General features: G+C 34.1%; 2 protein-coding genes and 1 long non-coding RNA gene across 3 annotated transcripts in view; 2 read left to right on the forward strand and 1 right to left on the reverse strand.

Annotated features, from left to right (window-relative positions):
• Positions 1-4150: 4150 nt before the first annotated feature.
• LOC120177172 (flotillin-like protein 3) lies at positions 4151-5692 on the reverse strand. The gene is made up of 2 exons (XM_039183396.1): positions 4766-5692; positions 4151-4693 (listed from the first exon to the last, which is right to left on the reverse strand). Exons 1-2 carry the CDS (start codon positions 5690-5692, stop codon positions 4151-4153), a joined length of 1470 nt encoding a protein of 489 aa, XP_039039327.1.
• Positions 5693-9242: 3550 nt separating this feature from the next.
• Positions 9243-16909, forward strand: part of LOC120177286 (perakine reductase-like) — a 65643-nt gene continuing 57976 nt past the window's right edge. The window contains exon 1 of the mRNA XM_039183494.1: positions 9243-9414. Within this exon, the coding sequence (XP_039039425.1) occupies positions 9352-9414 (63 nt within the window). The 5' untranslated portion in view covers positions 9243-9351. The remainder of the gene's footprint in view (positions 9415-16909) is intronic.
• On the forward strand, positions 9475-9765 carry LOC120177303. The gene is made up of 2 exons (XR_005521399.1): positions 9475-9560; positions 9643-9765. It is a non-coding gene; the product is annotated as an uncharacterized LOC120177303 (long non-coding RNA).

Below are 16909 nucleotides of genomic sequence, written 5' to 3' on the forward strand. Positions count from 1 at the left end.
AAAATGTCATAAATATAATTTTTTTGTGTAGATTTTTTAAAATTTTTTTAAAGATAATTGTATAATTATGTTTTACGTGTTTATTAATTAACTAAGAGATAAGTTAACATTTAATAGCATTTCAACAATATATATAGTGATAAATATGTTATAATTATATGGTATTTCACGTGAATAATATGTTATTTTCATATGATTATGCTACATTTCTCCAAACAAATAAAGATGATAATGAAATGATGAAAGATATCCAATCAATTTTCGTTAAGTGAATAAATACAATGAAAAAAGAATAAATTTAATCTTGATCAGTACCACAAGAATGATTTTAAAATAAAGCAAATGTAAAACGATTCGTATAATGTATATTTATGTCCATGCGTATTTGAATATAACGTAATATTCTGGGGTGTTACACAAATATTTGGCAATTCAAATATGGATACCAATTAAATGATTCATAGGATACTTGCTTACATAGCAGATGTTAAGTTTTGAGATCATCAGATATACAAACTTTTATTTTTCGTTGGAATATAGATGTAATTTTTTTCCACATGGACTGTTAATTGTAGATGGAATAAAAATATCATTTAAGTTATTTAGTGACAATAAATTTATAATGTGTTATTCTAATAATAAAAAAACCCAATAAAATATAAGAATATACAGTGATAGATTTAGAAATATTTTTCAGGATGAGCACATATGTATTAATAAAAAAAATCTTTTGTATGGGGTAGACACCAATAAAATTTCAGAGTGGACGCAATCAATAAAATAAATAAAAAAACATAATTGTTTTTGGATTTTAGACTTGACACATACCTACCATGAAGTATACATCCATCACAGTGGATATAGATATTAAGTTTCTAGTTGTTAAGAAAATTTTGAATGATCAGGTGTACAAAAAGTATATGGGACAATAATCATAGCTATGGCATGAGCATAATATAACAGAGGCAAAATAGACTTGAATTTCCATATAGGGATGACAACAGGGTGGTTTCGGGCTGGGGATTGGTCCCCCATCTCCGTTCCCATTTAAAAAATCCGTATCCGCTTAAGAAACCACAGGGATTTAAATGGGGATCTCCATCGGGTAATCGGAGAAAACCGCAGGGAAACGGGTATCCCTATTTAGCATAAACGGTTATTTAAACGGGTAATTTTCACCGTGGGTATAATCGCAGTGAAAATTTCCCGTTTAAATAACCGTTTACCTTAGATGGTTATTTTTTACCTCGGGGATCCCCGTTACCGTTTAAATTTCACACGATGACATGAGTTATTTAAAAAATAATGTCATTATCGGATCTAAACTTACTTGAAACTCTAAACACCACCAAATGCATCCAAAATATAAAAACAAAACAATTCAAATAGACAAATATAATGACAACGACTAATAATATAATGTTTAAACTTTCATAAACAAAATCATTCTTCCAAAGTTCCAACTTTCAAGTCACGTCAACGACACCACCACCGTCATCAAACAGTTGTGACCCCTTATTGCTACAATTACACAAAAAAATTATAAGCCACCAAAATTTATATAAAAAAATTAATGATATCACGTATAACTTGTATATCAATTTAGTATCTCGTCACCATTATCACAGTCATATTTGATGCTTTTACAATATGCTTCGGACTCTTGTGAACAAGTTGTTGTATTTTTAATTTATATAACATATCATATCAACAATACAATTGAAAAAATAAACTTATAAGTGACGAGTAGGTCAATATGTGTTATTCTAAATCCTAATCTCCTTTATATATATATATATATATATATATTTAAATTTAAATTAAATTTATTAATATTATATATATATAATAATTATTTTTAATAATTATCGGGCTGGGTATTCGGGTAATCGGGGCGGGGATTACCAAACCTGTCCCCGTCCCTGTTTAAAAAATTCAGTTTTCCCCATCCCCGTTCCCATTTATCATCCCCGAACCCGACTCGTTTAATTCGGTTTTCGATTTTTCCCACGGTTTCGATTTTTTTTGCCATCCCTATTTCCACCATTGATCTAAATATGTCATCTTTGGTAATTTCTTTATTTAGTAAAGTGTAGAATTGGTACAATAATTCTCGAGGATTCAATAAAATTCTGATTTATTAAGAAAATATATCATAAAGAAGATTGTTTTGTTCAAATAATTCAGGTAATTTTTTTAAATGAATGTGTTTGAGAATTATTGTGAAATTTAGGCTATTTGTTATAATACATATGAAATTCATCACGAGGTAATGACGAGTTTTATAAAATATAATCAATAATTGGAACTCTTTATGAGAACATGTCGACTTTCATACAATTTTCCTCCAATTCATATAACGAGTTTTATTTTTAATAAATTTTGTGGAACTTGTTATTCCGTCATGATGAATTTCAAGTGTACTATAACATATAGTCTGAATCCTAAAATAATTATATTAACACCTTTATTTCAAATCTTTTTCGTCCATAACATTTTTCATAAAGAAATGTAAATAAAATTGTGGAAATAAGAATAAAAATTATAATAATGCTAACTCATGGATAAAATTAATATCAAAAAATAAAAGAACTAAATTACTTAACTTCAAAATTAATAAGGATTTAATAAATATTTAATTTAAAATTTAAAGTACACTACATGATTAATTACTTTCGTTTAAGTTTGCACACTTTTCCTCATTAAATTAAAAGAAACACAAGATTTGGTCATTTTCAGTTTTATTTAATTAACATATGGTCACTGAAAATTAACTACCATTAGATTTTTAATGAATTGCTAACATGATACAATGTATATATAAAATTAAAAAGAGTAAATTACACAATTATCACAAATATTTGAATAAAATTTTTTCGTTTCTCCACTAAAATTTATCATTGACAATCTTATTCCTTTAGCTTGTGAGGGGCTTAAAAAATAACGGCAACTGAGGTTATTTTATTAAGGTTTATATCATAAATAAGTACCTAAAGTATATTATCTTTTTCATTTAAGTACTTAAAGTATTTTTTTGGTCAAAATAAGTATCTAAAATTATTTTTTTGGGATCAAAATAGATACATAAAGTATTTTATGTCAAAACAGATATCTAAACTATTCAATCTTTTCCATCTATGTTCTAAAAAATTTGTTATGTTACATTAATTAAAGAATATTTTAGGTATTTAAATGAAAAAACTGATTATTTTAGATATTTGTTTTGATGCAAAAATACTTTAATTATATTTTAGAAAAAAGTAACTTTAAGTACTTATTTTTTTTAAATACTTTAAGTTTCTAAACGAAAGCACTAAAAGCAATACTTTAGGTTCATAATTTAAGTCTTTGTGCCATAAAAGCAGTCATGCATCATGACATTCGATGTTGGAGGTGGTTCTCAATATGGCTGTGAACGAGCCGAGTCGAGTTTGAGCATTGTTGAGCTCGACTTGAACTTGAAAAGTTTAAAATTAGGCTCAACTTGACTCGAAAACTCACGAGTTAAAAATTATCAAGTTTAGCTCGAACTCGAAATATAATATTGAAACTTGACTCGAACTCGAAAATGCTCGAATTCAAAAAAATTTCAGAAGCTCGATTGAAGCTCGAGACTCGAGCTCGAGCTCGAATTTAAACCTACAAAAATCTTATATTACATTTAAAAATATATTTTTAAAAATTTATAATTATCAATAATGTATTTTTAATATATTTTTAATAATGTAATTTTAAAAAATCTAAAATTATAATATAACATTTTTTTAGAGAGAAAACTAATTCCTCATATGTTCTTAATTACTCGGTCCCTACACTAATTCAATTAAAAGAAAAGATTTGATTCCCACAAAGAAGAAAATTGAAAGTTAAAAGTAACAATGGATGTAAAAACCAGCATTACCAAAAATAAAATAAAAGGCTCTATATATATATATATATGGCTAATTAGGATGCTCAAAGGAAACCTCAGAGTAAATCAAGCTTAAAAGAATAGAGCAGTATAAATATAATAAAGAATCTATGAACCAACAACTCAATTCAATCTCTAAATTGTTTGTAATTAGACTGAAGAACCAACAACTAAAAGAAAACATAAAAAAGAGTAAATGGAAAAATATGAGAAAACTATGATGCTCAACGGTTAAACATTTCAATCTGTTGTTGGGGGTTGGGGACGAGTTAATGTTCCCATATAAGAAGGTGGTAACATGCCAGTTTGATCATACACTGTCTCGAACAATGGTGGCAACATTTTGTAAACACCAGCAACCTCCTTCATAGCACTATTTTTAGAAACGGCAACATTTCCGTCAGCTCCCCCACCACCGGCATCTCCTCCTCCATTAGTCCAAATGGAGATCTTTGGTTGTAATCCACGAACAGCTTCTGCGTTAATCTTAGCAATGTCTTGAAACATTCCAGCATTTATCATCAAGTAATCCCTTAGGACTCCATAGTTGCCTCCCACTGATTCTAAGAGTGTCCTTAGATACATGCCTTGGGCCTTTGCTAGTGTCATTAACCCTTCAGCTTCCTTTTGTTTCGCATATAATTCTCCATCAGCAACTTGTTTACGAGTGTAAAATGCAGCATCTGCCATTGATTTCTCTGCCTCAGCCTGTTTTTCTTTCTCATACAATCTTGCCTCCGCTTCCTTTTGTTTCTTGTACAGCTCCCGGTTGGCTTCTTTCACCTAAATGAAACAACAGTTAATTAACAATTCAAAGCTACACAGAAACCCTTCAAACTAATGAATCAAAACTACCTTTATATCATAATCAACACTAGCTTTACTAAGAAACTCAGACTTAAGCTTCTCAGTCATGGTGGCAGCATTCATCATCTCCACTTCTTTTTGAAGCTCAGCTTCCCGCAACGCCACCGCCTTTGTTGCCTCCACCTGCGCCACTTGTGCCTCCTTACTCCAACCAGCTTTCTTCTTAGCCAAATCTGCATTAGCCTTTGCTATCTCAGCCTCTCTTTGGTTTTCGAAAACCTTAACCTCAGTGTTCACCCTTATCTCCTCCTTCTTCCCTTCACCTTGCCTCTGCGTCGCTATAATCTTGGTTTCGGCGTCGATCTTCGCCGCATTTTGCTTAGTTTGTCCTTCCCTTAACTTAGCACCAACCTCGCCTTTCATCTTTGCCTCGGCTACATCAATCTTGGCTTGGTTAGCAGCCTCCATCTGAGTCTTCTGACCCAAGTAAGAAAAATACTCATGACCAGGTACATCAACAAGTTGTTGAACGTTACAATTGTAGACGACAAGCCCAAACTGGTTAAGTTCAAGTTGAATCTTGTCAAAAACCTCACGTTTAAACTCTTTGGTTCCTTTGAAAATCTCTTCCATGGTCATGGCAGCAGCGATAACCCTAGTTTCTCCCTCGATCACGCCTTGAACCAGTTCTTTGACATGGTAAGATTCTTTGTGGTGGGGAGACATAAGCCTAGCGTACTTGATGAGGCTGTCGTTATCGCCCTCACGGGGGCCGATGGTGAAGACCGCCGGGAGGACGAAAGGGAGCTTCTCGGCGCTCATGGCTTGGACTTGGAAGGTGTAGTTTACAGGGGAAAGGTCTAAAACGGTGCAGGTCTGCCCTGGAAACACCCATGTCTTCTTCACAAGCTTGATGTCTTCGATACCAGCGCCTGTTACGGCTAGATATTGAGATGCATTCGCTATCCTATACATGTTGATCTATTAATTCGGATAGAAAATTTATAACAAATTGTAACAAATTTAGTGGTTTAACATGCATATATATAGTGTCTTCAGTAGGGCTTCTCTGGAACCCTAATAATGTATCCCTAGTAAAGGAATACGTTCTTATTTTATATTCAAATGCTATTAATTAGACTTCTATTTTTTTTTATCAGATTCCGTATTTTATTAAAATAAAAAATATATACTCTTATTACCATTAAAGTCTTTATTAAAGTAAAATTCTCTAATTGATTATTTTATTAAAGTCTTTATTAAAGTAAAATTCTCTAATCGATCACTTTATTAAATTAACTAATTTTTATTTTTATATTTACATTGATTTATATAAAATAAATTATTATTAATAAAAATTTAAATTATTCTATCTTCATTAATATTTTTTTGACATATATCATTTTTGAATTAATTGATTATTGATTATTATTGATTTTTAATATCTACTTTTGTATTTATATTTTTGTGAATGTATATTTACATTAATGTATATAAAGAAGTTGTTGTTAATGAAATTTACATTATTCATTTACTACTAATTAGAGTTATATTATAAATATATATCAAGAAATTATTTCATGGATGCTTTCCAAGTTTCATAATATCATTAATGATCTCGATCAATTAAAAAATCCACATCAATATTTATTCTCATATCATTAGTACACCGGAATATCAATTAATTAAAACACTACACAAAATAAAATATGTTAAACTTGGCAGCATTTATTTATTTTCCGTTCTTAATATATCTTGCCTTTGTAAACTTTTTAATTGATTGGGACAACTGATACAATAAAAATGGTCCTTTAAATAATTTCTCCCTTATAACCAATAACCAACTATTATATCATAGTTTTATTACAATAAATACTAATTATTAATTTATTGATTTTTATTACGATCAACCATGGAGAACATACCAATATAAATTATTAATGGATTATTTCTTATCAAATTAACTATTGACTAAGATTCTATATTACAATAAATTGTTTATTTTTTAAATTTTATGTATGACTTTTTGTTAGTATATCATTTCCAATTTTGTAAATAAAAATATAATATATTAATTATCTGAAAAACAAATATTTATCTTTAAATGAAATTTAATGTTGATTTCAATATCAAAATTATCTACTGCAAACTGGTTCCAAAACGGGATGGTTGGGTTTTAAATCCCAAATTCCTTGAAACATCAATTTTTAAATAGTATGGGATGATTATAAAATAATAAATAATAATTGTTTAAAACTTTTTTAATCTATTGACAACGCACACACAATATGAATATAACTAACACTAAGCATAAAACATCATGCCATATTATACCACATATAAATGCATACATACATCCACCCTACACTAAACATGGTTAAAACATATTTACGTACATATATACCTGCTTATAAAGATATGTCAAATTAAAGACAAAATACATGTAACATACTAAATGATCAACAAAACATAAGTTACTTGTATATGCCATTACTAATGACAAATCTTCTTAACAAAAGACTTACATATTGATATGAAGGTTTGACTTGTGACGTCGAAAAATATTTATATATTTAGATGACTTGAGTCTGTTGGCTACTTAGACTTAGACAGAAAAACGGTTCCATACCACCTCTAAGGCAACATTGATATGGCCTATGACCAACACAATGCCCACATGGAACACTGAAGCACAATACACATCTGGACTCATAACATATCGCTCAAAGATACTCCTACACATTTAGCTCGTGCCACAAGTCCTAAAGACGATCATATAACATATCGAATAAATCCCACGTAAAGCTAACTCAGCTGCGGACTCTATAGTAAAATCGCCTTCGAAATCGAATTATCTTCTACAAGTATTTGAAACTCCTCCCATCAGCTATCCTTCCGATTTTATCTAAAGACATTGCCAATATTTCATCTAGCATTGTACTGCCTTAACTTTCTGGCTTATGCCTCATTTTATTAAGAAAAAAAAAGGAAACATGAGCAATTTGAAAGTTGAGTAGTTAAATTGAAATTTTTTAAACTTTAATGATCAAAATAGGAGTGAGAAGATAGTTAAGTGATGAATGCTGTAATTTTGAAACAAATGAAAGTTTAGGTACTAAAATGAAACAAAATTGATAGTTTAGATACTAAACGTGTAGTTTACCCAAAATATTTTTAGGATGGACATTCATGGATGCGCCACTGCATGGGAAGCAGATGTTTTGTTCTTTGGAAAACAGAAGAGGTTCAGATCCTTTGCATGGAATACATATGTTTTCAGCTTACAGATTTGCATGAGCATATTGAAACATTGACCTTTTTAAACTGCAAGAATGCCCATACACAAACACAAGCAAATCAGAAACAAAGCATGGCTGAGCAGCATCAAACTGATAAGATTCCTAGACTGAAACTGGGAACTCAAGGACTTGAATGTGTCCACATATGTAGGGAACTTGGGATCGGGATAGTTCATAGTTCCGTATAGCCCTCTCGGTCATGGTTTCTTCGGTGGCAGGGCAGTTGTGGAAAGCCTGCCTGCAATTAGTTCTGGTATGGTAACTCAATCATTATGGCCTTAATCTATATTCAATCTTTCATAAAAACAAGCTCTAAGACTGAAGGAATGTTACCCAAAGGTTTCATAAAACGTGTCAATAGCAACATTGATGCTCCAAGACTGAAGCTTAGGGAAGAAGATTTGAAAGAAATTACTGAACTGAATCCTTTAAACGAGATAGAAGGGTCGAGAGTTCCAGACCAAAGAGTTATGTAGCTGCCGGGAATCGAACCCGGGTCTGTACCGTGGCAGGGTACTAATCTACCACTGGTGCTTTGATTATTAGTTACTGTAATTCTAAATAAGGCTATTATATTAGATAGTAGAAAAGATATGCATATGTTATCCATAGAAGGGTTAATTGCTTTACTCATCCTAAAATTACTGACTAAATCTTACTATGAGACATTCAAAACACATGATCAAATTCTAAAAATATATACATATCATAACTAAAATCTAACATGTTAGAAAAATAAATAACCTCTTAATTTTATCCACCTTATTACATTATTTTTTTAATTTGTCAAACTTAAACTAGAATTTAATTTCAAAGTTAGTGACTAAATTGACAAAAAGACATTATAGATTCAATACTAATACTTAAAGATTCAATTAGAATATAAATATTGAAATGCATACTAGAAAACAAAAACAATAAGAAGTTTTTATACACTGCTCTTAAAATAATGTTTTAGAGTATTGGCAAAATAATGAGGTTTTGAGGGATTGAACTCTCTAACAACTGAAACCATTGCTAGAAGTTTGTATCGATGAGTAGTAGTAAGCTTTAGATACATTAATAAAGGGATCAATCAGTGAGAACAAAAGCATGCATCACCAAAATTAAACAAATAAGCATGATTGTATGCTTTTCAACGTTCCTTCAACAAAACAATTAAAAATGGATTACCTAAGGGGTGCATACATAGAGGTGTCACCAAGTTGACAGTTCAACAAAACACTTGTTATATCCGCCTGCTAAATCTTTTATACTTACTTTTTTTTTGATGTACTCTAACAAGAAAAAGCCTCGGGTCATTAACAAAAAGAAAGAGCGAAAAAGGATCAAAAGATGGCTGAGGAGCAGCAGAGTGTTGACATTCCTAGAGTGAAACTGGGAACTCAAGGACTTGAGGTTAGATTTTGTTCTTCTTACAGTAGTTAAGTGAAAAGCTGTCTATGCAGAGAACTTAGAATTGGGATTGTACCATATAGCCCTCAGGTCACGGTTTCTTTGGTGGCAAAGGAGTGGTGGAAACCTTGCCTGCAAATAGTTTTCTGGTATGGGAACTAACTCATTTATGTCTTTTAACTTATCTTTAATCTTTGTATAGTAAACTGATTGCCAACTTCTACTTTTAAGCCATATTTACCAAGGTTTCAAGTAGAGAACTTGGAAAAAAACAAGACCTTATATTTGAAAATCGAGAAGTCGGCTGAGAAGCACGGATGTACCCCTGCACAATTAGTACTCGCTTGGGCTCTTCATAAAGGGGACGATCTAGCACCAATTCCTGGTGAATTGCATTCCGTAATTTTCAACATCCATTTCGCTTCTAAATAGCTTGCTAATATTTCAACTAAATTCCACAGCAGAAATCACATAATTGGCATGAAAATCTTGCACCAAGCACCTGTGTCTATACTAAAATTTGAAAAGTTTTGACACTTTTTTTTTCACTTTGTTTTATAGGAACAACCAAGATCCAGGATCTTGATAGTAACATCGGTTCACTGAAAGTAAAGCTATCAGAAGATTATTTAAATCTCCCATGCGATTCCGATCGTTTGCCAGAGGGTTTAAGTCGATTCATCTGGAAGTTTGGAAATACACCAGCAAAGGGGAACAAGGTTTCAACTTGAAAGAACAATGGATGCAAAGTCTGCAACAAAATAATGAGGTTTGGGTGATTGGATACATTAATGAAGTGTTCAATGGGAGCAGAAGCATGCATTAATAAATATTAAGAAAAAACAAATACGCAGGCTTGTATGATTTTGCTGTATGTGACTTGTAGCTAGTAATTTTCCAAGTTATGGTTTAAAAATGAATTAGGTTGTTTATCAGCTAAAGATTGGTAGCAGTTTCCTACCAGCTGCTCTACTTGAAGAAATAAAAATCTAAAAATTTCCAGAAATTTTTACACAATATGTTTTCTTGGGTCAATGTCTATTACTGTTAGAAGACTGCTTCAGGACTGAAAAAAGTCCACACGTTTTTTTGTTAAGTTGATTGTGTCAAAGTTTGTTCCTATTTTTTAGGAAGTAGTTATTATGTTATTCATGATCTCTAAACATGGAGAAAATTTAGGATCATATTGTTAGTGGTTAGTTTTTTGTTTCTGCTTTAAAAACTGTAATGTTTCTGATTTTTAGTAAGCAGTTCTGTTTTTGTTCTTCCAGCAACAACGTTCATTCTCTTCTTCACATTAAAAAATAACAATTGACATCAAAGCTCTTTTCTTAAGGGACCTGTGAGTGACTTTGACACGCCATGGAAGTTGAAGCAAGTTTTTCTTCAATTTCTCCACCGGTGTTTGATGGAGAAAACTACCAAATGTGGGCAGTTCGCAAGGAGACATATTTGGAGGCTTTGTATCTTTGGGAAGCAGTGGAAGAGGACTACATAGTTCCAGAAATTCCAGCCAATCCCACTTTGGCTCAGATCAAAGCACATAAGGAGAAGAAGATGAAAAAAGCTAAGGCAAAATCCTGCTTGTTTGCTGCAGTTTCAGCCACCATTTTCACCCGAATTATGTCTCTAAAGTCAACAAATGAGATATGGGATTATCTCAAGGCTGAGTACGAAGGGGATGAGAGAATTCGTGGGATGCGGGTGCTGAATTTAGTTCGTGATTTTGAGCTGTAAAAGATGAAGGAAACTGAGACAGTCAAGGAGTATGATGAAAGACTTCTTAGCATAGCAAACCGAGTCCGGTTGCTGGGATCATCTCTGGCAGACTCGAGGATTATGGAGAAAATCCTTGTAACATTGCCTGAAAAATTTGAGTCTACTGTTACCACCTTGGATAATATCAAGGACTTGTCCAAGATTCCTCTGGCAGAACTCTTGAGTGCCTTGCAAGCACAAGAGCAGAGGCATGCAATGAGACAAGAAGGAACTATTGAAGGAGCTCTAGCAGCTAAGCATCACAATAATGGCAAGCAGTTCGCAAGGAGACATGTTTAGAGGCTTTGGATCTTTGGGAAGCAGTGGAAGAGGACTACATAGTTCCAGAAATTCCAGCCAATCCCACTTTGGCTCAGATCAAAGCACATAAGGAGAAGAAGATGAAAAAAGCTAAGGCAAAATCCTGCTTGTTTGCTGCAGTTTCAGCCACCATTTTCACCCGAATTATGTCTCTAAAGTCAACAAATGAGATATGGGATTATCTCAAGGCTGAGTACGAAGGGGATGAGAGAATTCGAGGGATGTAGGTGCTGAATTTAGTTCGTGATTTTGAGCTGTAAAAGATGAAGGAAACTGAGACAGTCAAGGAGTATGATGAAAGACTTCTTAGCATAGCAAACCGAGTCCGGTTGCTGGGATCATCTCTGGCAGACTCGAGGATTGTGGAGAAAATCCTTGTAACATTGCCTGAAAAATTTGAGTCTACTGTTACCACCTTGGATAATATCAAGGACTTGTCCAAGATTCCTCTGGAAGAACTCTTGAGTGCCTTGCAAGAACAAGAGCAGAGGCATGCAATGAGACAAGAAGGAACTATTGAAGGAGCTCTAACAGCTAAGCATCACAATAATGGCAAGAATAGGAAGCAGAAATTCAAACAGCCTCACGCAGAAGGAGACAACTCAAAAACAGAGAGCAAAACCACGGCTGGAAACAGAAAACCAGGTGTGAAGAATGAGTATCCTCCGTGTCATCACTGCAACAAAAAGGGTCATCCCCCTTCAAATATTGGAGGAGACCTGATGCGAGATGCAACAAATGCAATCAAACTGGGCACGAAGCTATCATATGCATAAACAAAAATTAACAGAAAAAGGAAGAAGCTAAAGTTGCAGATCAAGAGGAAGAAGATCAAATGTTTGTCGCTGCAAGTTTCGTGGGCAGTGAATCAAATGAAAGCTGGCTGATTGACAGTGGCTGCACCAACCATATGACTCATGACAAGGAGTTGTTTAGATATTTGAAGCCAACTAACATCACTAAAGTTAGAATTGGCAATGGGGATTATATCTCTGTCAAAGGAAATGGGACTATTGCGATTGCAAGCTATGCAGGTACAAAACTTATACAAGATGTTCTTTTTGTTCCTGAAATTGACCAAAATCTGTTGAGTGTGGGCCAACTAATTGAAAAAGGCTTTAAAGTTATTTTTGAAGATGAATATTGCTTGATTAAGGATGCAAATAATCAAGATATCTTCAAAGTAAAAATGAAAGGAAAAAGTTTTTCACTCAATCCTTTAGAGGAGGAGCAATCTGTTTTTTCACTCAAAGAAGATGTCACTCAAATTTGGCACAATAGAGTCGAACACTATCATCATCAAGGGTTGTTGCAACTAAGAGAAAAAGAGTTGGCACTTGATGTTCCCAAACTTAGTGATGCAATCTCAAGCTGTAAAGCATGTCAGTTTGGAAAGCAAAATAGGAAGCATTTTCCGAAGTCAACCTGGAGAGCCACTCACAAATTACAGCTCATTCACACGGATGTTTCAGGCCCTCAAAGAACACCTTCTTTAAAAGGTAGTCTCTATTATATTACCTTTATTGATGACTTCACCAGAATGTGCTGGATTTTTTTCTTGAAGTTTAAATCAGAAGTAACTCAAGTATTTTGGAAATTCAAAGCAAAAGTTGAGAATGAAAGTGGCTGCAAAATTCAGATTGTAAGGTCTGACAATGGGAAAGAGTATACTTCTGCAAAATTTGACAAGTTTTGTGAAGATGCAGGCATAGAGCATCAACTTATAGCTCCTCACACACCTCAATAAAATGGACTTAGTGAAAGGAGAAATAGATACATCATGGAAATGTCAAGATGCATGCTGCATGAAAAGAATTTGCCAAAGAAGTTTTGGGCAGAGGCAACAAATACTGTTGTGTTTCTTCAAAACAGACTTCCCACAAAAGCAGTGAAGGATCAGACACCATTTGAGGCATGGTATAGTTACAAACCCTCTCTGAAGTTCCTTAAAGTATTTGGTTGCTTGTGTTTCACTCATGTTCCATAAAGCAACCATGATAGGAAAGCTTCACCAGGTATCTTTATAGGCTACAGTAATGTCAGCAAGGCCTATAAAACTTTCCAGCCACAAACTGGAAATATTGTTATTAGCAGGAATGTTCACTTTGTGGAGGATGAAGAGCGGAGCTGGGATGATGCAGAGAAAAAGGGTCAGACTGTGGCAGTGCTAAATCACAAGTTTTCTGGTTCAAGGATTGACGAAGAAGATGACTGGCAGAATGAAACAGTGGATGATGCTCCCGTGAGAGGACCAAGGTTGCTCTCAGATATTTATGAAAGGTGCAATATAGTTGTGTGTGAGCTTGCCGACTATGTCGAAGCAAAAAAGGATTAAAGGTGGATAGCTGCAATGGAGGAGGAGCTGCCAATGATAGAGAAAAACAAGACTTGGATCCTTGTGGACAGACCTCAAGACAGAAAGGTAATTGGAGTTAAGTGGGTGTTTAGAACCAAGCTTAACGCCGATGGCTCGATCAATAAGCACAAAGCTAGGCTTGTGGTTATAGGGTATGCCCAAATCTTTGGTGTTGATTACTCTGATGCTTTTGCTCCTGTTGCTAGATTGGACACAATCAGGTTACTGCTTGCAATAGTTGCACAAAAGGACTGAAAAGTGTTCCAGTTGGATGTCAAATCGACTTTTTTAAATGGTGTCTTATAGGAAGAAATTTATGTGGAGCAGCCCCAAGGATTTGTGAAGGAAGACGAAGGAGATAAAGTCTATCTTCTCAAGAAGGCCCTTTATGGTCTAAAACAAGCTCCAAGAGATTGGTATAGTAAAATTGATGAACATTTGCTGAACTTTGGTTTTGTGAAAAGTCCATCAAAAACAACCTTGTATGTCAAGCACAATGGTACTGACATTCTTATTCTTTCACTGTATGTTGATGACCTACTGGTTACAGGAAACAATACAGATCATATTCAAATTTCAAACAAGAAATGATGAAGGTGTTTGAAATGACAAATCTCGGGTTTATTTCCTACTTCCTTGTCATGGAGATTAAGCAATGGCAAGGTGAAGTTTTTATCTGCCAGAAAAAATATGCAAAGGAAATACTAAAGAAGTTTCAGATGGAAGAGTGCAAGGCAACAAACACTCCAATAAATCAAAGGGAGAAGCTGTGCAAAGAAGATGTTGCTGACAAAGTTGATGAAGGATATTTTAGGAGTTTGATTGGCTGCTTGATGTATCTCACGGCAACAAGACCAAATATTTTGAATGCTGTAAGTATTTTGTCTCGATTCATGCATTGTGCAAGTGAATTACATCTCAAGGCTGCCAAAAGAGTGATTCGATATGTCAAAGGCACAAGTGATTTTGGTATTAAGTTCAAAAGGTGCAAGGAGTTCAAGCTGGTTGGTTTTTCGGATAGTGACTGGGGAGGTTCCATTGATGATATGAGGAGCACTTCAGGCTACTGTTTTACTCTTGGCTCAGGTGTTTTCTCTTGGAGCTCGAAGAAGAAAGAAATTGTAGCTCAATCCACTGTCGAAGCAGAGTTTATTGCTGCAACAACTACTGTTAATCAAGCTTTATGGCTAAGGAAGATTTTACTTGATCTTGATCTGAAGCAGAAGGAAAGCACAGAGATCTTTGTTGACAACCAAGCTGCTATTGCTATCTCTCATAATCCTGTGTTTCATGGGAAGACTAAACATTTCAACATCAAGTTATTCTTCCTAAGGGAAGTACAAAATCATGGAGATGTGATTCTTGTCTAATGCAAAACAGAAGATCAAGTTGCAGACATTTTAACCAAACCACTGTCTGCTTGCAAGTTCGAGTTTTTGAGGTCAAGACTTGGTGTTTGCAGCTCTTAAAGCAAGGAGGAGTGTTAGAAGACTGCTTCAGGACTGAAACAAGTCCACACGTTTTTTTGTTAAGTTGATTGTGTCAAAGTTTGTTCCTATTTTTTAGGAAGTAGTTATTATGTTATTGATGATCTCTAAACATGGAGAAAGTTTAGGATCATATTTTTAGTGGTTAGTTTTTTGTTTTTGCTTTAAAAACTGTAATGTTTCTGATTTTTAGTAAGCAGTTCTGTTTTTGTTCTTCCAGCAACAACGTTCCTTCTCTTCTTCACATTAAAAAATAACAATTACAATGCTTCATCTCTTCTATTAGTTTAGCAATGGTTTATAAATATTTTTATCCTTCTACTTCGAATTTTCATGTTGATTTATGTAAAATTAATTTTGGTGACGCAGGCTTCTGCTCTCACTGAACTCTTCACTAATGTAACTGAAGTCTACTAAATATTAATACAAACTGCATCCGTAATTTATTTCAAATATTTTTCTTCATTGAGCATTACTTTCAGTGAATCAATGTTACTTCTGCTCTGGATTTTAGTTGCAATATCAGCAGGCAGGCTATGAAGAAGAGAAAATGGATGTTGAGAATTACAGAATATGACTCAACCGAACCGGTGCTAAGTCGTCGCCTTGATGAAGAACCTAAGCAAGGAATAATTGTGCAGGGATACATCCATTCTTGCAACAATATGAAGACAGAAAGTTCAAGCGGTCAAAGATGATTGCCCCACAATAAGAGAATGAAACAATCCTATGATGATTTCAATTGCAGCACTTACGGTATACTAATTATACAATAAATCTCCACTTTCTTTTTCTGCAACAAAACCTGGATCAAGCAAAAATATGCATCTGAACATCATCAAACTCCTTCCTGTTGAAATGAACAATGACCAGAAACTTAGGGTGGATAAGAATTGTGCATAGGGATGGCAACGGGCCGGGTTCGGGCCGGGTATTGGTCCCCCGTCCCCGTCTCCGTTTAAAAAACCGGTACCCGTCCCCGTTTAAAAAACCGCGGGGATTTAAACGGGGATCCCCGTCGGGTAATCGGGGAAAACCGCGGGGAAACGGGTATCCCCGTTTAGCACAAACGATTATTTAAACGGGTATTGGGCCAGGTATTGGGTCGGGTATTGGGTCGGTATTGGGCTGGGAATCGGGCCGGGTATATATATATATATATATATATATATTATTTAAATTAAATATATATTTTTTATTTAAATTAAATTTATTAATATTATATTTATATATATATATAATTATAATTATTTTTAATATTTATCGGGTCGGGTATCGGGGCGGGTAATCGGGGCGGGGATTACCAAACCCGTCCCCGTCCCCGTCCCCGTTTAAAATAAATGGATTTTTCCCGTCCCCGTCCCCGTTTATCATCCCCGAACCCGACCCATTTAATTCGATTTTCGATTTTCTCCATCGGATTCGAATTTTTTTGCCATCTATAATTGTGCAGATGAATGAGGAAATTTTACAAGCATTGTCTCTAAGAAAGAATGATGATACACGTAGAAAAAGTAAAATCTATTGCGCCAGCCGGGAATCGAACACGGGTCTGTAACTATAAAAATTTAGCAGA

Source organism: Hibiscus syriacus, unplaced genomic scaffold, assembly GCF_006381635.1.
Source record: "Hibiscus syriacus cultivar Baekdansim isolate YM2019G1 unplaced genomic scaffold, ASM638163v2 tig00003435_pilon, whole genome shotgun sequence".
NCBI classification, from domain to species: Eukaryota; Viridiplantae; Streptophyta; class Magnoliopsida; order Malvales; family Malvaceae; genus Hibiscus; species Hibiscus syriacus.

Excerpts from the sequence above, each read along its gene's own strand:
- LOC120177172 (XM_039183396.1), bottom strand. The coding sequence starts at position 5,692 with ATGTATAGGATAGCGAATGCATCTCAATATCTAGCCGTAACAGGCGCT. Across the intron at positions 4,694-4,765 it reads GTGTTGATTATGATATAAAG|GTGAAAGAAGCCAACCGGGA; the intron begins GTAGTTTTGATT and ends TGTTTCATTTAG.